General features: G+C 39.0%; 1 protein-coding gene across 4 annotated transcripts in view; it reads left to right on the top strand.

Moving 5' to 3' along the window:
• The window catches only part of Ccdc141 (coiled-coil domain containing 141), a 160129-nt gene that overhangs the window by 122670 nt on the left and 14441 nt on the right, over positions 1-23018 (top strand). For 3 of the 4 annotated variants that reach the window (XM_076928944.1, XM_034496603.2, XM_034496602.2), the window contains 8 exons: positions 1800-1979; positions 2773-2898; positions 4806-4994; positions 5920-6099; positions 7895-8044; positions 16647-16787; positions 17892-18086; positions 19497-19680. In XM_076928944.1, the coding sequence (XP_076785059.1) occupies positions 1800-1979; positions 2773-2898; positions 4806-4994; positions 5920-6099; positions 7895-8044; positions 16647-16787; positions 17892-18086; positions 19497-19680 (1345 nt within the window). The remainder of the gene's footprint in view (positions 1-1799; positions 1980-2772; positions 2899-4805; positions 4995-5919; positions 6100-7894; positions 8045-16646; positions 16788-17891; positions 18087-19496; positions 19681-23018) is intronic. The other variant, XR_013108661.1, reaches the window with a different exon arrangement.

Here is a 23018-nt window from a genome sequence, read left to right as displayed (position 1 = left end):
TAAGCGGTTTATCCAGGTTTGGATACCAAGTTATTTTTCATTTGAAACATTGGCTCACTCTATCCTTTACTTTTTACACACTTGCTTGGTTTAGTGTATCTCCTTTCATCTCTAGGTAGGCATTTATAGTTTATAGTACAAGAAAATTAAATTATTTGCAAATTGTTTGTTTATTGTATAGTCTTTTTATTGCTTTAGAATCCTTTTCAACTGTGAAAATGCCAGGTGGTTTTAAAGGTAAATGTACTTGTTAGGCATTTCCTTCACATTCATTCTTCAACTTTCCCATTCTTCCTTGTACCATCTTAATCCACAGTGTGTAGAGCATGCCCTAGTCACGTCCAGTAGCTTCTGTTAGCGCCAGGGACATTTCTGTTGTATGGGTTTCTGCTTGCCTCTTGATCTGCAGTCCTGTCTTTTATCCAGGTTGGTGAATCCTTATCGAGTGTCGAGTATCACATATAAATAACCAGATAGTGTTATTTTCATGTGGAATTGTTTGCAGAAAGAAATGGATCCAAACTTGAATCTTGTATCTATGTCTATATTAGCAGGTTATAAGGAAATCCCAATTCATAGAGTTCCTGAAAATATCCCATATCTTCCCACTACTTCCTCATAGTCTTATATCTTTATGTCACCGTTGTTACTTTAAGTTCTTTTCCATAGTCATGTGACAAGTTCTTTATTGATAAAAAATTAAGTCTATATAATAATTAACTCTAATGATCAGTTAACCTACTGATAGGTGAAATTGCTGAGAAGGATGTTTTTCCTCTTCCTACACACAGAGCATTAGTCTTGTAAGTGCATGTTGCTGAAGTGTGGTGATGGGTTTAGCTGGGGGTGAGGAGAAAGGAGCTGGCTCTTTGTCTTGAGTTGGGTGTGTTTCTGAGACTAGTGTTTTCAAGCTTGAAATTGATTTTTTTTTCCTATCTAAAATTTGTCTGAATCAGATTAATTGACTTTGGCCAGAGTTCTGGCAGATGAATGTGCCAACTTCTTCATTGACAGTGGTGGATACTGAGAATTCTGTCACGAATCAGCATTCTCACTACCAAGGCATCTGAAAACAAAGATTAGAGAACAGCCCACAGTGCATGGATATAAATGTAAAATGAATGGATAATTTAACACCTTACTTAGACTACACTACAACAAGAATTTCCAGGCACTACACTGAAGTAAGGACTAAGAGGACTATGTTTGCTAACTAGACAGAAGGCAAATTATTGATACTAACTGTCAAATTCAAAATCACTTATACCCTGCTGGCTAACCATCAACACATCTTATCACAGCTTGCCTTTTCTAGGCCTTACTAGGACCACTGCACCCTTATGACTGCAGTTGTCATCAATAAAATACAATTCCCAGATTATATTACATTAAAGAATATGTTATATTTTAATAGCTTCTTAATAATATATAAAAGGTACTACAACTTTATTTATAACACACATAAAAATATACTGTAGAGTTACTCCCACTGTGGTCTAATGTCTTTAATAAGTTATTAAATTTAATAATCACAATTACAGAATATATAAGTTTATTGTTCAATTCCACCCTTAGAACCACTGGAAAACTATGGAGGCCTTTAACGACTCTGCACCTGATGTCTACACAGAGACTATAGGTCTAAGCACTAGATTGTGCCTCTGCACACAACAAGCTCAGGCTTGTCTGTGTCCTGCTTGGGTGTGATGAAGTACTTGCCACCTAAAACAGCTGAATGCAAAAGAAAAAAATGTATCTCTTAGGAAAGAAAGCTATTACATGGATTATTAATTCAACAGGCAAAAGAGAACGAGATATTAAACGTTAAAAATGAAATGCACATTATGGAGAACATTATGGAAAAGCAAACAACCAGAAGGGAAGAACTCAGCCATCTCCGAATGGCGTGGTACCTCAAAGCCATCGAAGGCAAGCCTGTGAGAGAGCAGTGGGAAATGTTCAAAGAGAAACTTAAAAAGGTAAGGAAACAGGCTGGACAATGGCTCAGTGCAAGATCAAGCTTACATAAAGCACAGGGTTAGACCTTAGCCTGAAAACAAACAAAAAGAAATGTCGAATGGTACCCCTCAAAGAATAAATTCTGATCTGTGCAGCATGATAGAGCCTTAAAACCATGAGGTAATAGAAATCAGGCAAGCACAACAGTGCAGAAATCGTGTGGTTCTGCTTATTTGCAGCCCTGTAGCCAAATTCAGAAACAAAGATCAGAATAGATGCTATCAGAGGATGCAGAAGGAAGAAGGGAATGGGGGTGCTGCTTAACAGGTTCAGAGGTCCTGTTCAGGTTGATGAGAACAGTCTGTAGGTGGATGGTGGTGACTTAATTGTACACACAGAAAGGGTAAAAATTGTGCATTTTGTTATATGTTATCATGATTTTAAAAAAATAACATTAAAGGGCTGGAGAAATGGCTCAGAGATTAAGAGCACTGGCTGCTCTTCCAGAAGTCCTGAGTTCAATTTCCAGCAACCACATGGTGGCTCACAACCATCTGTAATGGGATCCAACGCCCTCTTCTGGTGTGTCTGAATACAGCAACACTGTTCTCATATACAAAATAAATAAATAAATAAATCGATCTTATAAAAAAAACAACATAAAAATCACAGGAGATCAAGGGATGTGTGTGACCTCTCTGGCAAAGGCCAGTGTTACACGGGCTGAAAGCTCAGCACACTGTGTTACCAGGGAAGTGACCGCATGTGCTGAGTTGCCAGAAACACATTCCTAATTGTCAATGTCTGTTTCAGACTACTCACAATGTAAAACTTCTCCATGAGGTTCTGATGCCTGTCTCTGCACTTGACCTTGGAGGGAGCCTCCAGAACATGTCAGATCTGCGAAGGAGGTGGATCGCAATGAAGCCTCAGCTCCAGGTGGAGATGTCAATGAATGGATTTGGTAGAATGGAAAAATATCTCCCAAGTCTCCAGTTACAGTTTGCCTTATAAGCATCCTTTCTCTTAAGTACCACTTCTCTCTAAAAATCCCTGTAATAACACATTTTCCTATTGTTTCCATACATACTTTTGTATTTGATGATAGCCAAACATTTAAGCCACATTGTGTCCTGGGTATATTTTCATTTTGCATTAATTTACTTTATATTTCTAGTTAACTTATTGACATATTTACCATATAGTCACTATTTTCTTATGGACTGTATAAAGTTAAGGCATCTCAGAACAAAATCGACAACCTCTGATCTAGAAGTGGTATTGTCATTGGTCCACAAATCGCTGGAATGTCACTGTTCCTGCCCTCAAGCTTCCCAACTTTTACCATACCCCCTTCCTGATAATTTTTTCTGTGGGCGTCAGTCACCTTCCAAGGGAACTCTCTGAGTACAAGATATAAAGCCACAAGTCAGGCCTCAGGCCCTTAACTGCTTAACCCCAACCTCCGCCCATTCTTCTGCTGCTCCTTGATACAACTCTCAAGACAGGTCGACTGTCAGACATTCCTACTCAGATTTATTTATTTATTTACTTACTTACTTACTTACTTACTTATTCACTTATTTTTGAGATAGAGTCTCAAGCCCAGGCTAGCTTCAAACTTGCAATACAGCCAAGGGTGACCTTGAACTCCTGATCTTTTTACCTCCATCTTCCCAGTTCTGACTTACAAACAAATGCTATTGCATTTCTGGGTTTTGTTGAAACACTTAAGATGCATCTATCTGTTACTACTTAATATGTATTGGCTTTGAGGAAATCTTGAATTGAATGTTTGGAGATTCCTTTAGCAACTATCTAACTGAAGGTTCTGTTAAAATAAAACATGTGAGGTATGGCCATTATTTACTCTGTACACATATACACATATATAGCATCACAACCACAGCTAACTCTCCTATCCACACTCTCATTAAGTATGGCTAGCCCAACTTGCTAGATTCTGTGTGGTACACATACACTTCTTTTGACACACACGTGTGTGTGTGTGTGTGTGTGTGTGTGTGTGTGTGTGTGTGTGTGTATGTATGTATAAATTCTTACTTAGGAGCCATTGCTTTAGTATTTAGTTCTGTTACTATATCATGTGCCATCAATTTGAGGTCCAAAGACTTGATTTGGACCTGACAATCCTATGCAAGTCAGTCTTCTGAAAATTATGTCCTTAGCCTACAGCATTTCCTTTCCGTTCTCCTTTGATATAAGATCCACTCCTGGGACAAGAGTAGAATCCTCTTGAATCAGTCTGCCTCTTGTAAGCTCTCCTCCAGGGTCTGGATTCCTACATGGGATGTCTGAGCAGTGCCGACTGAAAGGGAAGACAGTTGATCCCTTCTCCGCGTGGTGGCTATTTGTGGCTCACAGCATGACTGCTTTATAGCAGCATCTCTTGTGTGCTGTTCAGCTGGGGCTCATACTGATCATTCTTTCATTGTGGAGCACAAGTAATTCCCCTGATGTATTTTTATACTTCTCTTGGTGTCCTTATCATACCACATGATTCTACTCTAGATTAAATGTCTGAACATGTATATTGACTTACCGGAAGGCCAGCACATTTGACATATCATAGACACATGTGGCCCTCCATTTTTACATCTATCTTTGAACCCCCTACCTTTATCCCCCATGTGGCTTATAAAGTCCTGAGAAGATAGATACTGAACAATGTGCCTCTACGTCTCCATCATTAAGCACAATATCTGGGTTTTGAGGAGGCTCAGAGGTATCTGTTAGTTAACAAACGAGAAAGCGATGCATTGTTTAGACAATCAGAATCTTCATTGTAAAGAACTCACTTCCTGCACGACTTTCACTATTTCCAGCAACTGCATGAGGATGTTCAGCAAATCATGAAAGAGTGGGAAGTGTTCTGTGGTCAGGGAGCCCCTTTGAAGGACAAGGCTGAACAGCTGAAGGATCTAATCCATCTCCATCAGAGGCAGCGAGAGCGAATCCAGGAATATGAGGAAGTCCTGTACAAGACAGTCCAGTTTCACCAGGTCAAGGAAGAAGTAAGTTTTACTGTGGTTGTTAAAAGTTGCAGGGTTTAAAAGTTATGATTCTGCAATAAACAAAACCCAAATCACTTGTCTTAGTCTAAGAGGTTTATTCACCCTGCTGGTTAATTTACCTCTCATTATTCCTCTACCCTGCTTCATATGATAGCCTGCCTGCAGCCTTCTGGCCCTTTGACTATGGCTCATGCATTCCTCCCTCTAAGCCTCAGCTCTCAACTTGGTTCTTGCTGGCAGATCTCTTAGTTGCTTCCCTCCAGCAACCCCCTTCCCAGGCAGCGATTCTGTCTTCTAAGTTCCCACAGCACTCACTAGCCACATCTAGCACCTCTAGCATCATGGTCACCTCCACGTTTTATAAGACTTGATTTTATTTTTACCAACACAACTGTTAGCTTTTGGGAGGAGGGGTGGTCAAAACCCAAGTTATTTTTCTTTTTTTTTTTTTTAATCTTATTCATCTCAAGAAGCTTTCAGCGTGATGTTCTCAGTTAAAATCATTTATTGGTTATTTCGTGGCAGCTCACAACCGTCTATACTGCCAGCTCAGAGACTCCAACATCCTCTTCTGGCCTCTGACTAACTGTATGCATTTGGTACACAGACGTGTATGCAGGCAAAACCATGCACATCTAAAAGGAAAATCACCTTTAAAATATTTTTTCGAGTTTACTCAAATCACAGACCAAGAGCTTGCTAAATTTGAGACCATGGGCCCAGACTGCATTTCCTTTCTTTCATAAACTGAAAGTGTGACCTGATCCATGTATTCCTGTTGGAGTTACAGTACTGCAATGTGTACCTGTACCATCATCCGTAGGATGAATGACTCCATGTACCCCCTTTCATGAAACTAGTAAAGCATTACAGAAAACAGGCTTTGGAAAGAAATCAGGTTAAGTGCTAACGTTCTGAATTCCAGCTGACTCATCTCATCAAACCAAGAGAACTGGAGCTTCTAGCACAGCCCATGGAACTGGGAAGTTCTGAGGAGGTCCAGATGCAACTGGGCTGTTCTCAAGAAAGGCGGGCACATGTAGACCATCTTCATCGGCTGGCCCTGTCCTTAGGAGTGGACATCATTTCATCCGTACAACGACCTGTAAGCATCTTGGAGCATCATCATTGCTACCTCCCCCCCCCCCCCCCCGGTACTGTGAAAGAAACAGGCAGATTGCTGAGTACATGTTAAAATGAATGGTTGCTTTTGTGTGTGGTGCAGGGGATTGAGCAAGAAACCTCACACATATTAACCAAGTGGATCGTTATTAAGCCATCCCTGAGCCCCAGTATGTTAAATTTTAAAAGGCATGGAATCATTGGAGTGAGTATTAGTTCTAATTTCCACCACCATTAACAAGCAAATAAGTCTAAGGCAAAAATCTGAGCATCAGAACCCTATTTAATACATATTATTCTCATGTTAATTTAAAATAGAACCATGATCTCAAATGGACATCAGGTTTCTGTATTTGAAATGTGTCTAATGCAACTAAAAACCTAAACTTTTATTTAATTTGAACTAAGTTAACTGTAAATATCATTGTTGGAAATATCTCAATTCATTCAGAAACTACTTGGGCATGTGATTCCACCTTAGAAGCTGTAAGTTTTGAGAAATTTAAATTTAGATCAAGTATTTCTGATAGAAATTTAACCACAAGTGAGAAAACTTCAAATAATACATATATTAGATTTCAAAGGTGTGAGGTAAAAAAAGATGTTAATACTTCTATATTGGATATGTGTTATAAAATGATATTTGGACATATGTGGTTGACTAAATTTTGCTATGAAGGTTAATTTTGTTTATTTTTTTTTCTTCGGTTTTCAATGAGACCATTGGAAATTGTTTGGTTCCATGGTTCATAATACATTTCTACTGACAGTGGCTCTTCAGTATTACAGGTCTGGAAGTCTACTAGGTCCTAGAGTCTTACCAGATAAGCAGCCCCATTTTATAGAGGAAGAGGCTGAAGACACTGGCCACTTACCCATTAAAGCCCAGAGTGGATGGGCCTAGGCCCTCTACTTCTGGCCTGGGTTCTGGCCCCAGTTTTTGCATTGCTTTATACCACTGGTCAGATGTTAATGGGAGAGCCTAAGAGAACAGAAAGCATCTCCTAGTCAAACGTTCATAACTAATTCATAACTAATGCACTGAACTCTGATGCTTTACAATTTCCCCAAACCCATACTTTGAGGGGGGAAGGTTATGTTTACTTCACTATGAATAAAAACCATGGGTCCAGTTTCACTTTAAAGTTCATTTAAGACCCCCATCAGGGGCTATGTGGTATAGAGAGCCCAGCATCTATTCTTTAAGTTAAAAGGCAGAATATATGAATTTGTTACTGTTAAAAGAATTCACTTTTACCAGTGACAACATTTTCTAAAGGGTTTTATTATATTTGTAGATTTATTTTTAAAACTAAGAAGAAAGCGGAATGTGCCACTTTGCACAAATAGCACAAACTGTGCCCCAGTCCTCCTCTGGCCTTGGTTCCAGCATCCCTCCTGTGCTGGATAGAGATTGGAGCACTTGCATAATGAACCTGAGGTTAAACTCAAGTTGACGAGAAAATTACAGCGCTGAGGCAGAATGTTTCTAATGCATATTTTATGCTTTTTGAAGTAAAAATTAGACCTTATCATGAGTGGCGTCTCTGAGGAGTTAGGCATGATGATGAGAGTCAAGAATAGAAATGTCTACTCCATAATGTTGGAGTGTCTGGCTTCTTTCTAAAATTATTAGATTCAAACATGTTTAGGGTAAAATAAATTAGGACCCTATATCTCTTTTGAAGCCATTTGTGAGCATCACAATACAGCAAATGGTACACTGTGTGGCCATCTCACGGGTTCCTTTTTGCTATTTCCACATCCTCCATTTCCAGAATTGCTCTAATGTTTCTGCAAAGAACCTGCAGCAGCAGCTGGAGGCCCTTGAACTGGATAGCAGGAATTGGAGTGCCAAAGCCAAAGAATACGAACGGCTCCTGTCCTGCAGCTTGGAGTACTGCACGGCACGAGATGAGATCAATGAGGTAGGGCTTTGAGAAAGGACACACTGACCTCAAAGCATGTGTCCCAGTGTCTATGCATGTGCATGAATAATGCTTGCACACTACACACTGACACTGACACAGACACAGACACACACACACAGACACAGACACACACACACACACATATGAGATAGAGGGGAGGAAATATCAGAGCATGGGTTTTTTACCCATACCCTTTCATTTTCAGGGTACCCATAGTTTAAGTAAACTTCAAGCTCCCAAATCCTTCCCCCCACCCCCGTGTGTGTGTGTGTGTGTGTGTGTGTGTGTGTGTGTGTGTGTGTGTTGTAGCCTGCTTGATTGGACACAGCTTTTTCAGGGCATAGAGGAAAGGGCAGCACTGCCCAGTGTGGCAGGTTGCTGTAGCCTGCTGACATTCTATTTAAGTTGCATTGACTCAGGGGGAAGGCAGTGCTAAGGGCAGGGAGAAGGCTCTTCTCTTGAGAGACCGACCACAGAGCATTTTCCAAAGTGACACTACCTGGTTCCTGTTGATAGGAACAAATGCCTTTTCTGGCAAAAGAAGTTTCAGGGAAAAGAAAAGGGTAAGGGGGTCCCCCATGCTCCTCCATCCACACAGACACAATTTCCCCTTGCCTCCATTGACAAGTTCCCCTCGCCACCCGCCTCCTTCACTTCCAGCCCCACAGTTAAGATTTGCATTCACAGGTTGTGTGCTGACTATCTAGTGCCGAGTACAGCGGGTCTTCCACCCATCACCCACTTGTTCTAGGGAAAACACAGTGAAAATGACAATTCAACTTCAACGTCTGTCTCTATCTTTCGGAGTCCTGTGAAAAACAGGGCTGAGGAGAAAGGCAGCTAACTAACTAACTTCCTTGAATTCTTAATTTATGCTCCATCTGCATAATCTAGGTCCACCAGGTACAGAGAATCATTAGCTCACAGGTTAAAAAAATGGGTAATGGAGCTTTAATGATCGTCTGCACTGGAGACCTGCCCTTCTTGCAAGTCACAGGCAGGTGCAAGAGGGAGCATGCTGGGAGAAAAGTGAGAGATCAGGAGAAGCTGCTAGTATCTGGTTCAACAGGAGGGGCCAGGGAGAGGGTGTGGGGTCAGGGAGAAGGAAGGTGCTGACATGGCTTTTACTATAGCAGTGTGTTCCGACACTGCATGCTTCCCACTCTTCGTCTGGTTCACATTCCGGTGAGCCGACAGTGTAGTCTGCCCTCTACACAGGGGAGCAGCCTCGTCTGCTTCCCTGTGCTACGGTTTACACTTCTGTTAGCTCTGTTTAGTTTTGAATCAAGAATCTTCCAGAGTGTCTTGATTCTCCCGGGGCTATGAAAGATTCATGGCCATGTTCAAAAAAAACCGATCTTTCTCTAAAATTTCTTAGTTCTTTCCCTTCCTTTCATCTTTTTCCTTCTCTTTTTCCTTTGCTCTGCCCAAACATCTCTCCCTGCAGAGATGGCACAGTTCTGTAACTGCAGAGAGAGCATTGGTGAAGCAGGCTACGTGCATTCCCAGCCCCACCTCTCTGGGTTTCTATGTCCCTGAAGAGCTGTGGCATTTATGAAGCTTGGTCCCCCTGCCTAAAGCCTTCCAGAACTTCTATTTACAGGGACAACCTCATGATGAACTTGCCCTTGGAGCCAGCCCAGATGACAGATGACCCTTCCAGTCATAGTAGGGACGCCCCAGGATTGTCTGTACCACTTCAGGAATGAGCAAACAGACACATGTGGGTTTGGTTTAGGCATCAGGTATCATTTTAATGCACTCATAATTACTAAGAGAAGTATCGTTCTCCATCGCTTCTGATCCAATTAATCTGTAGGCTATCCTTTCACACTTGAAGGGGCTTTGAAAACCTTTGGTCTCTTTGACTTTTGTTTCTGTCTGTTTTTGTTTTTGTTTTTGTGGAGATACAGCAGGCGTGTTGAAGTGTGGCATCCATATTCTGGATTTCACAAACACCAAACTGGTGGCAAAATAATCAGAAAGAATATTGTTGATGACCTTTAGTAAAATAAAATGAAGTTATGTCTTATTCTACTTTGTACCATGACTGTGAGGAGACTCAGTTGATATTCCCATGGTGACAACATTTGGCATCTATATGTGTTGTTTAGACATGGGTATCCAGAGTATTATAAAAAATAAAATGAAGCCAGGCAAGGTAGCACATGCCTGTTTTCTTAACTCTTGGGAGGCAACCGCAGGGAGAGCAGGGGTTCAAAGCCAGTCTCGGGTACAGAACAAGTTCGAGGTCAGTATGGGCCACATAAGATCCCATCCCAAAACAAACAACAAAATATTGAAAGGCAGTGTGTTAAGTAATTTTCTGATACAAACAAATGAATAATATTTTTCCAAGGAACTAGACCATACTTAACATTTAATATTTAGAGTTGATCACAAAACACTGTTTTATTTTCAATGTGATCAAAGTAGCTCACAAAAGTTCTCAGACACTGAGTTGCAGTAGACCTCAGAGAATATCAGGCTTTATGTCTTCATTTTCATACGAGAACATGAAGATGTATGTGTGTGGGATTCATCTTAACAATTCAAAGAAGGCTGCAGAGCTTCTGTCTGTAGTTTTGGGGGTTTATTGGGAGGGGGGTCAGCTTTGACCCACGATTCACCTGCCAGACATGAACATGCTTGGTGTTTGCTTATAGGAATGAACTATTCTCTTCATATAACCCCATTTAACCCTTTCTATTCCTGCTTTCCAATGTATCTTCTATAATATGCATGAATCATGTCACAATTGATTTGATTGTTTCCAGAAAACATTTTCTTTTGGCTTTGCTGAGACTAACTTACAGAAGGACTTTGTGAGCGAATGGAAGCTGCTCTAAATGCCATTTTAAAAATAAGACGTGATTTCCTTTAAGGACATGTAACAGTGTCTTTTGCGTTTCATTATCTTTGCACATTTTTATGCATAAGAAGTTTTTGAAAATTTTGTTTTCTTCATGTTTACCCGTGAGAAGCACAACTGTCAAAATGCCAAATTTTATGGCATTTTTCTCCTACCCATTTCATGCAAGGATACATTTGTATGCATAATGGCTCAATAGCACTTTGCATTTTCTTGCTTGGCTATGTGAATATATCATTAACACACAAAACATTCTAGAAATGTCTACAACCATATTACATTAAAAAGAAACATCATTTGTTTATAATCTACATTTTAAAAGTTATTATGCTGATAGGAAACACGTTTCCTTCTTACAAACTGACCAAAAAGAAAAATTTACCCTTATATTTACATGATGTTAATGGAGATTTATAACTTAAAGGCTCCTATTTTTGTGTCACACACAATTATTTTGCTGGGAAGAATGGGATGACAGAATCAGGCCGCTATCCATTTTCTCAAAATAAGTTTTCTGCACAGAAGCTTTCAGACTATTATATTACCTTACCCTGAAAAATCTCTTCTAGGATAGCAACATCTTCCCTGTCAGGGTGTAAGAAGGAAAGGATTTACTATATATATTCCACATGCCAGGCATGATCCCCCAAATTCTGTTGTAAATTTGAATGGATTCGTCATCTGAGAGCCAGACACACAAAGTGGATCAAAAGCAATAGATTATAATTGAGGATTTTATATAACATGCATAGGTGATAGAATGAAAACCATGTTCCACTGTTTGGCAGTTTGCTCCTGACAAAATGAGCCATCCATGGCAGGAAAGGGCACAGAAAAATTTGTATAGAGAACAAACCACCATATGGGGCATCACTGGGAAAAACACAGACAATATTCATTGTTCTGATTTGCAACCCAAACTTGTTCTTGAAAAAAAATAGTAAATTGTCTTTATCCAAAAAAGTATATTTAGCTGGGCAGTGATAATGCACGCCTTTGATCCCAGCACTTGGAAGGCAGAGGCAGGTGGATTTCTGAGTTCGAGGCCAGCCTGGTCTACAGAGTGAGTTCCAGGACAGCCAGGGCTACACAGAGAAACCCTGTCTCGAAAAACCAAAAAAAAAAAAAAAAAAAAAAAAAAAAAAAAGTATATTTAACATGGCTACTGTGAGCTAGGCTGTAACACTACAAATGTCTACAAAATACCAGAGTCATGAGAAAATTAAAACCTACATGGAGCTTCACAGCCAGAGCCATTTGCTCAGCAGGCCCTGACCCAACTGGATTTGGGTGGCATGTATAAATAGACAGGAAAGATTACAATTTGTTCAGAAAAATGTTCATCCCAAAGGCTCAAAAATTTAAATTATAGTGTTTGATGTCTGTAAAATGCTGTATAGGATCTTCTAGAGGGTATGGACAGCTCACGTTTAAAATTATAGTTACCATTTCCCCAAATAGAACAAATAAAACATATTAAGTTCATTATGAAGATGCTGCACATTGAAGATAATGTTTATTGCTGAGACTGGCTGATGCCCGTAATTTGGAACAGGTCTTTGCTTTACAAGTTGTCTCACTTCCTGTTGCTATGCACCTTGGAGCTGAGGAGGATGTGCTGTGGTTACCAAGTGGAAGAAGGCCAGAGACTTCTCCAGAAGTCTGTCCAACATTAAGACCCAGTGCCCTCCAAAAATATTTGCAGTGTCTTGTTCAGATTAGACTTTGAGTCTTTGGATGTCTTCGTTTCGAATTCAAGCATCTCTGGGAGGTGGCACATTACAGCCTTTCATTATGGAAACTGTGCCTCGGAAAGCTTTGTCATCAGGAATGGGCCAACAGAGGATAAGAAGTAGAGCTTGCCAAGTGGGTGCTAGAGAGATGAAAACTGACTGCTCATTTTGAATTTGGGGGTTCAGCCAGAAGTATGCCATAGTTCTAATGCAAGATTTTCTTTGCAAACCCATTGCCTTGGTTTTAAATAGCCCACGTCCCTCACACCAGTTGGCCTTGCCAGCACCAGACTTACACACAACACATTCTTATAAAAGCTGCCTCAACCAGCTTAGTCAAGACTAAGAATAGCAAGCCACCCTAGCCTGTCAGGAGCCTCTTACCCTTCTGTTTCCATAGAAGTTTTCTCATTTCCAGCCCTGAAAAGAAACGTATCATCCACTGGGAAAATTATGAGAGGATAAGTTTTGTAGTTTCAAAAAAAAGAGACAGAATAGTTTTAAAATTTTAGAATTTTTTTCTAATTTATGGCCATGTAAGTTTGGGCTTGTAGAAACATGGAAGAGCTGAACATGTACAAAGAGGAAAAGATCAAATTACTCACTGAAAAAAAATCCTAACATCCATAACACATAAATTTTACTAATGTGAATTATAGCATCTATTGATTTCTAATGAATAAACGATTCCTCTTCCCATGCTGTTGGGCTGTGTGGCTGCTTATATGCACAAGTAGGGCAGTTGTCTGGCCCATCTCCACCATGTCCTATTGTTGACAAGCTCACTAAAGTTAGAAGCAGCTGTGTGGACAATGATACCCCAGAGCAGTAACCGGAGCACTCAGTTCCTTTAAAGCTATGATGTCAACTTATGTGGGGATTAGATTAAATTTTCATATTGGAATGTATGGGTAAGAAAAATGTGATGTGGCTGGATTTGGTGATGCTTAAAGGTACTTCATCCATACTCCCTTCTACCTGTATGTATAGTGGTCTTGAATCTGCATTGAGGAATGTACAAGAGATTAGATTTTGGATGGCTTTCCAATGTGACTAAACAAGAATAGTGCCAGCAACTCTGTGGCCCGACCTCATGTGTTAGAATGAAGCTATCCTGTTTCACATACCTGAAGCACCACGGGCATTCTTTGGCCTTCTAAATCACCTTCTGTGGAAATGCATACATGCTGGTCATGCAGAAATGAAGCCGTTCTTACCAGTTAAAAGTCTGATGTTTCTTAATCCAGAGTTAACTAGAAAGAGCATGGTTTAGAATGAAAGTGTTAGGGATCTGTCTCCCTACATTGCTCATACAGCATTCAAATAGATGTTAAACCTTCCTGGTTGAAAAAGCAGATGAAACTCTTTGGCTGTCAAGTTGATGGTAGAACCTCTCTTTCTTCCTCTAGAATGATCAAAAACAATAAACATGATTCAGTAAATATAGAAAGGTAGAAAGCTGTTTTCCAGTGTATAAATACTAGTGACTGAACAGCTTAATTCCTTTTGTAATGGTTATTTTATTTATTACTTTATCATATTCACTTTTATTTTGTGTGTGTATGGTGTGTATGTGAGTGCGTGTTTCTGTATGTGGTTACAGGTGCTGCCATACTATATTGTATGTATGGGAGTCAGAGGACAACCTTGGATGCCAGCCCACTCTTCTACTTTGTTTAGAACAGTCTCTTTTGAGCTTCTGGAAGTTCTGTCTCTGTTTCCCAGAGACTGTAATCTCAGCATTACAGACTAGGATTACAGACACATGTCACCATGCTTGGCTTTACATGGTTCCTGGGGATCTGAACTCTGGCTCTCATACTTGTGCATCGAGCTTAACCCATTGAGCCATTCCAGAACCCTTTTCCTGTCTTGTCTTGTCTTGTCTCGTCTCGTCTCGTCTCGTCTCGTCTCCTCTCGTCTCCTCTCGTCTCCTCTCGTCTCCTCTCCTCTCCTCTCGTCTCCTCTCCTCTCCTCTCCTCTCCTCTCCTCTCCTCTCCTCTCCTCTCCTCTCCTCTCCTCTTTTCTCTCTTTTCTTTCTTCCTTTTTTTTGGAACAAGCTTTCACTATGTAATTGTGATTGTCCTTGAATTTGTTATCCTCCTTCTGAAACAAAGTACTGGGATTCTAGGCAAGCACTCTCACACCCTAAATAATTTGGTTGTTAATTTTGTTGAAGTATTGTAACATTACTCTGATGATCTTAACCACTTTATGTGTGCTGCCCAGAGGTATTTAGTACATAAATACACCTTAGAGTACACGAGACATTCTCCATCAGCATAAGTTTGTAATTATTTCAAGCAAAATATCTATACAGTTAAATAGTAACTTGCCACTGAAGGAGTTTTTAAATAGCAATCTCTGGCTGCCTCAGATATGGTATTTAGTAATTTATAGTTGTAGATTAAAAATAAGGAATATAAAAAGATCTTACCTCAGTTTTCTACTAATAACTCATAGTTTCTTTATATTTCAGTATGATAAATGGTATATCATTTGTCCCTTCCTGCTAGAATTAACACATGTATATTAAAATATCAAGTGTCACAGAGTGTATGTATTTAATAAGCCATTTCATAAGTATACCAACTTAGTAAAACATTATAAATATTTCCTGGTCTTCTGATATAGAAGTTGTTTTCAAAATCTGAAGTTACAGCCTTTTTTCATTCCTTCTGGAGATTGTTGACTTATCTGTTAAAATGGTTTATATCATCTCTGTTTTTGGTTCTGTCCATAGTGTAAAACTAATATTCAGCAATGTCATTTTCTATGTAAAAAAGTCAATACTGGTTGAGTATCTGGATATCCTATGCAAAAATTGTATAAGTATAATAATTTCTACATAGACAGGTCTGCCAGGGCCTTGTAGGTGGTTTGTTTCAAGAACAGTTAAGGAGAAAATCAATGCTTTATTTTCACACTATGGAAAATTTGAGTGAGCATTTTGAGAAAGCATACATTTTCTGGGGCAGATGAATTTTTCTGCATTATGGACCTAAGGTGTAACGTGTGCATGGCTTTTTATATACTCTCGGGTCATTTGTTTGCTGTCATTGAAAAGAATTTTAATGCATTTCTAACTTTTCTTTCCATCATTCAAATTTATCAGCCATGACGTGATTTCTTCTTGTTGTAAAAGCTCCCATATAATCTTAGGTTTATGTTTCCTTTGTGCTTCCGTTTGCTGATAATATAAAGTGAGAGTTGCCTAGAAGAATACTTAGCCTTCATGAATATGTAGAAGCAACAGAAAGCAACATGTTTAAAAGAACCGGATTGCTTAGAATCGTAGTGAATTGGTAAAGACGAACGTTTGTAAGACCATCATAACATGCCTTGCCTACACGAAGCCAGCTTTGCCCTCAGTAGCAAGGACTCTTACTCTGGGTTTTTAATTTGTTTGTTTGTATTTTCAGAGTTAATGGTCTACATCTAAGAAGTAAAGCTATCTAAATTTTGCTCATGGAAATAACTTTAGCTGGGCAAATAAAATTCCTTTCTCTCTAAATCTCACATACTGTACTAAATAGTCTAAGAGTCAACCCCTCACTGACCTCTTCACCATGGACAGTTCCTTGGAGCCTTGATAGTTTTTTTTATACATAATGACTGTGAGAGAGTACTATGATATAGAAAGATCTGGAACAATACTAGCATGTAGAAAATAGAACGAGTATCAAAATTATACTAAAGAAATACAAATAAGAAAATTTGAGTTAGCAAGAGTTTATGTTTAAGATGTTAGATACTTCCTTGTTTAGCAAACAATGAAATAGTTTGTAACTGTTCTCAATTAAAAATCGTACATCAGAAATTATTCTCATTGAAGGATGAGTGTCCATAAAAAGATTTAGTTTTGACTGAAATTATTCTGAATATATTTCTAAGATTATGAATTTGAAAATGTTCAGCTATTTTGATTCATACAAATGAATATTGACTTTCTAATTTTAAGGGAATTATAATTTTACTTTTTATTAAACTGTAGCTCAAAGAGTCGTTCAAAGATATAAAAAAGAAATTCAACAATCTGAAATTTAATTATTCCAAGAAAAATGAAAGATCTCGAAACTTAAAGACTCTTCAATATCAAATCCAACAAGTGGAAACATATGCTGAAAAAATTCAGGTAATGAGAAATGTGTGTGTGTGTACATATGCATGTGCATGTGTAATTGCTACAATTAGTAAAAAAAAAAATAAATGGGATCCAGGAATAACTCTATTTTACAGAATTGACATGAGAAGGGTAGTTTTCTATTTTTATAATAATTTGACTTCTTGTAGGAAATGATTTTTTAATCTCATTTTCTCTTTAAAAGCAACAGCTTTCTTCTTTATAATCGAGAGTTGGCTTCCCTGGAAAGGTTATGTTCTTGGTATCCAGTCATGTGATGCTGATTTTAAACACAGCAACAGGGAAGAGTTCATAGAGTAATACATGGCATCATTCTACCCAGAGAAATGTTATCACCTGCAATCAAGCACATCACTATTCTGAGAGCTTTCTAGCTCATTCACTTTTCAGATTTCTTGCTGACACCTAAAAACAAAAGAAATGTGTGTACTCTGGAGGCACCATGTTATATAGTTCAGTGCATGTAAATGTTGCATACCATTTAAACCAGGTGAGACCTATCTCTACAAATGCTCATAATTTATTCTAAAAACATTCTAAACCCTTGCATTTGACTGTCGCCATGACCACCAGCATGTGTGGTTGCCCTGCTGGCTGCAGCAATACATCAGAGCTTCTGGCCCCATCACTGTAACCTAGCACCAGTGATACATGTTGAGATATATGCGCCGACTTAGCACTGGAATGCTTTCTGCCAAACACACAGGTCTGTGTGCTTTCATGCTTCTTATCATCTGTTCATGCATGTGCATACATGTCCCTCTTGTGTCCTCCACCCTCTTTCCTTCCTTGTCCCCACACATGCCCAGAGTGTCTACCATAGATTTCAGAGATCCTGATAACTACATAGACACATACACATTACGTATACATAATCTAGATTATTTGTAGGCTTTTTATTTATGAATATTGACAGAATAAAATATCTAGGAAAAAACTTATTCTTTCCAAAGTGCATTTACAGTGATTATAACTTTAAGATATCAGAATGGTGGAGGCAACACACGTTTTCCCAAGTTATTCTGATTTACCACTAGCGTCACAAGTAATATACAATTTCCTGTTAAAAACCTTTAACCCCACCCCCACTTATAGGTTTTAAAGAAGAAAATGGAAAAAGTTAATAATAAGGCATCTGATTCATTCTTAAGTTATCCAACTAATAAAGCTAACATCCTTGTGGAAGCCATGGAGGATTTGAAAAAGCACATGGATGACTTTGACAAAGTTGTTACAGATTACAAGATGAATTTGGACCTGACTGAGCAGCTCCAGGAAGTAATAGAAGAGGTATTTTCTTCTTGCTGTAATTATTTTTTTGCTGTAACGTCACTTCAGAGAATGTTTTGTCCTGGGCACGGTGTGGCCTCAGTAGTTGGAGGCAGAGGCGGGAGGTTACAAGCTCAGGTCCAGTTTAGCCTCTATAATAAGACACTATTTCAGAAAAAATTGCTTCTTTTAAAAAATAAATGTAGTATTAGTTACTGCTGTCATGACAGGTCCGGTCATGATCCTCTTTGTTATTGATTTAAGGTAATTCCCTGAAGTTGAACTGTCAGGTCAAAGGTGATGGGTGGCACATGAGTTTTGTTTTTCTGCATTGTCCAGTTGTTCTTGAGAAAGCTTTGATTAATTTACTCCTTCTTCCAGTACCATAAAAGTTTCCATTTCTTCATAACCTCTATTCAAACTGTTTTAACCACTGATATTACAACCACTGCCAGAAAACTGTTTCAACACTCAAGCACGATGGGGATATCTCAGGTGTTCCATTATTGGTGTTGAAACCTTTGTTACTACAAAGGGGACAGTGGTAGTCCACCTAAAACACATGATGTTTAACAAGGTCAGGTCATTGCCTCATATTTTATATCAGAGAAACAACACCTGAGTCCTATGTATCCTTTGTGCCTATTATTCTGACATACAAACTATATTTCTTTACAGTTAATACAGTTGAGTGTTTGTACTTAACACCAGATTATGAATGATCTGATTATTCTGTGAAACATGATGTATATGTCTGCTGAAGCTTCTTGGCACTTACTTAATGCTAGCTTTTCACAGAGTCCTGTTTTGCTATTTTTTACCTAGCACAAATGCCTCTGGCCTGAGGCAGACATTCCTCCTGTCACAGTTACTTATTTTTAGAGAAAAATTACTTCATGCCTTCACTGTGCTTCAAAATAATGACTAGATTTCTTTTATGAAGGTAGAATTTATTCTTTGGATGATAATTCTTTGACCCATATCTAAATTTCATTCTTAAAAGAAAATATATCATTAGAATATTACTAGCAGTGTTTGTTGATTATACTAATTTTTGAGTATTATCCATCCAATGTTATTGTTCTTTCAGTGAGCAAATAATTTTGCTGCTTGCTCTTTAAAGTGTACAACATTGTGTTAAGAACTATATTTTAGACAAATATAGGAAGGCAAGAGAATCAAAGCTATTTGTATACTTTTTGCCTTCTAATTTTTCTTGTATTTCTTTAATTATTTTTTAAAATATATGCCGTGGAATATGTGAAAATACATATGACTGCGTGCTGATATTTTCTTTAACATGACTTGGAAAGTTTATAGACTATGTGAACATAAAGTTTGAGAAAATCGAAATGCAAAGCATCCTTGGTCAGTGTGAAGAACTTCAGAAGGACACGTCTCTTTACTCTGTTTTCTTCCTTTTGAATATAGTGTAACTTTTGGTATGAAGATGCAAGTGCCACAGTTGTAAGAGTTGGAAAGTATTCCATGGAGTGCCAAACAAGGGAAGCTGTGGACATCCTCCACAGGCAGTTCAATAAGTTTATTACTCCCTCAGTGCCCCAGCAAGAAGAAAGGATTCAGGAGGTCATAGACCTTGCTCAGCGCTTATATGGTGAGCATTCCTATGATAGTGATTTGCCACTGAAGGAATCTATTCTGAACCTAATCCAGCAGGAAACAGATCAAAGCCCTCACTATCCCCTATTGCTCTTCCCACAGCAGGAGATGAAGCCTGGCTTTAAACCATCTGGTACCAGCCTTCCTTCCCTAGTCACTCTGTAGTCCATCCTTTCTGTTCTCAGATTCAGAACCACACTCTATAGACACAGAGAATAATGTCCCCTAAGTGATTCCTTGAGCATAAGAAGAGTCTGTGATGCTGGTGCAAAGCTTCCTCTAAGGATTTCTGTCCTCTTGTTCACATGAAATTTGATTTGTGAATTAGAGAAATGACTAGAGAACTCTCCCTCATCTTCTTCTCACTCCTCACTCATAAACACATGGGAGAACTCTGTCACCTCATGACTGCTTTCTTCTCCTCCATGATGAGGAGAGTGGGAGAAGCTTCTTCATAAAATAAGTCCCTTGGTGGCAACAATGCTAAGAGAGCAATTCCATGGATTCTCTGATGGGACTCCTGTGAGATGAAGGGAGATCCCCAGGGACCAGGCAAAGGCAGCCCAGAGCAAGACATTAGAAGGTGGTTCAGAAAGCATCCTCTGGCTGCCCAGAGCTGCTTCAGGCAGGCATCCAGCCTTCAGTATGCAGCCCTACTCCCAGACAGATGCAAAATTCTTAGCAAGATATACTGTACTGCCTAATAGGGAATCCTTGAGAATAAATTGTTTATTTTCCAAAAGAAAATAGTGGCAATACACAAACACTAAAATATTAGCTGGAAAGCTAATGAGAAGAAACAGATGTCTCGCTCTTGCTGTTATGTAAATGCTATAGGAGAAAGTCTGAAGGGTGTCATTGGCACTGTGGGTGTCTGTGTCTATTTTACACATGATAGTATAGACACTCCTTTGTCTGTTTTCTGTGCTGGCAAGGAGAAGAATATAATATGCTGTTTTATGTACAGTGCCTGTTCAAAGTACTTACAAAGACCCTATGAAAGTCACAATCTTCTACACTTTGCAGAGTTCTGTGTCCTGTCTTTTGAGTGTTCTGGGTCTTATTACTAACTGATATGTATGCATTTTTTAGTTCTTTGGATTACCCCTATTAGAGTGTAATCTCCACGAGACACAAAGCCTTAACTTAAGCATCATATTATATACTAAGAGCTCAGTAACCATTGCAGGAATAAAGTAATAATTGAATACTATGATTAAAAATATGGATTCTATGAGTTTTCATGCATTTATTATGTAGTCTACACACCTTTTAAAATATTTTATTTATTTTAAACTTCCCACTCTTTCTTGCTCTCTGTCTCTCTCTGTCTCTGTCTCTCTGTCTCTGTCTCTCTGTCTCTGTATCTCTCTCTCTGTGTGTGTGTGTGTGTGTGTGTGTGTGTGTGTGTGTGTGTGTAGACTACACAGACCATTTAGAAGTCAGAGGACAAATTGCATAATCAGCTCTTTCCTTCCACTGTGTGAGTCCTGGGAATCGAACTTAGGTCACTAGGCTTGGCAGCAAGCAGCTTAATTCACTGAGGTATCTTACCAGACCAAGAAGCTCTACATCTTTTAAACTGCATTACACAATTACTCTAGGAATACGAAATGAAGTCGTGCAGACAACTAAGCATTACTGAACCCTGAACACTTAGATTTTGCATTTATTTTGGGTGGGGTAGAGAGATAGATGTCACAGTGATCATATAGAGGTCAGAGGACAACCTGTGGGAGGCAGTTCTCCCACAACACCATGTCACTCTCAGTGTCCTAACTCAGGTCATCAGGATTGAAAGCAAGTGCCTTTCCTTACTCAGCCATCTGACCAGTCAGAATCCAAACTTCTAATGCAGATAAATTTATCTCAAAAAATTAATGGTGAGTGTCTACTATGCCTGTTATGCATATCTGCATTGTATATGTAAAAACAAAGATGATACAGTTTCTACAGTCAAGAAACATAATCTTGGCCTAAGAGTCATCACATTGCAAATGCTTGTCTTCTGTTATATGTATGATTTTTATCTTCTGTTACTGGTATTAGGGATTGAGGTTGGGGCCTGTCATAGTTAGTTTTTGTCAATTTAACACAAACCTAGACATACCTGTCAAGAGGAAATCTCAATAATAATTGCCTCTGTCAGATTGGTCTGTAGGCATGTCTGTGGGACATTTTATTGATTGCTGATTGATGTGAGGATGCCAAGCTCACCATGAGAAGTGCCATTCCTGAGCACGTGAGCCTGAGTTATGTAAGAAAAGAAACTGAGCAAGCTGAGCAAGGAAGCCTGTTAGCAACATTCCTTTATGGTCTCTGATTCAGTTCCTGCCTTGAGTTCTTCCCTTGGCTTCTCTTGATGATGGATTACAAACAATAAGCTAAAATAAATCCTTTTCTCCTCAGGTTGCTTTTGGTGGGTATCTTCCCAAAGCAACAGATAAGGGAACCAGGACAGGGACTCACAGATATTAAGCAAGCACTCATCTAGTTTTACATTCATAGCTCAGAATGAGTATCCTCTCAGAAGAAGTGTGTGTTTCCAGCTGGCTTTCAGATTGGTCTTGGTGGGACTCGCCTGTGGAGTTGCCTGAGTTCTTTTGGATTCAAATGTAAATCAGACGCAGCCGCTGTCTCCCTTTCTGCACAGTGCCTTGGTGAATTGTTCTGTGTCTCACTCTTTGTCTCACTCTTCAGAGCCTTTTTCTCTGACAAGCTCCCATTTGTCTGTGTTTGCTTTTGTTCCCTGTGTTTTCAGAGTCTCACCTGAAAACCCCACTCAGATCCACATTCCTTGTGCTTTCTTCTAGTAGTTTTAACATTCCAGGTCTTGAAATTGATTCTTTAATCCATTTCAAATTGATTTTTCTAACTCATAAACTGTGAGGAGATGGTGGTCATGACCCATTCTTCTACTATATAAAGATAGATGATAAATAATAGATAAATAGATAGATATGATATCATATGATAGAAATAGAGATGATAGAGAGAAAGAAAGTACAGATAGAGAGATAGAGGAGATAACAATATATAGGATTTTTTGAACATAGATTTACTGTCTCAGCTTGGCTATGAATTAAAATATTTTAGAGAATTAAAGTTACACACATTTGTGGCAGACAAGTTCAAACCAGATGATGGAGGGCCTTGAATGCCATCCTAGGAAATGTACATTCTCCAAGTGGTGAAGACTTTCTGAATGTCCTGCATGGGAAACCCTGATTAGTACTGTGTCTTGAGAGCACTAATATAGTGGCATTATTTAGGCTTCGTACAAGTGGCAGTGGTGCAGCAAATGCACTCTATTTTAGAACTCCTGGGCCAGTG

Source organism: Arvicanthis niloticus, chromosome 2 (assembly GCF_011762505.2).
Source record: "Arvicanthis niloticus isolate mArvNil1 chromosome 2, mArvNil1.pat.X, whole genome shotgun sequence".
NCBI lineage: Eukaryota > Metazoa > Chordata > Mammalia > Rodentia > Muridae > Arvicanthis > Arvicanthis niloticus.
The sequence above is the reverse complement of the archived record's forward strand: the minus strand, read 5'-3'. Positions and strand labels throughout refer to the sequence as shown.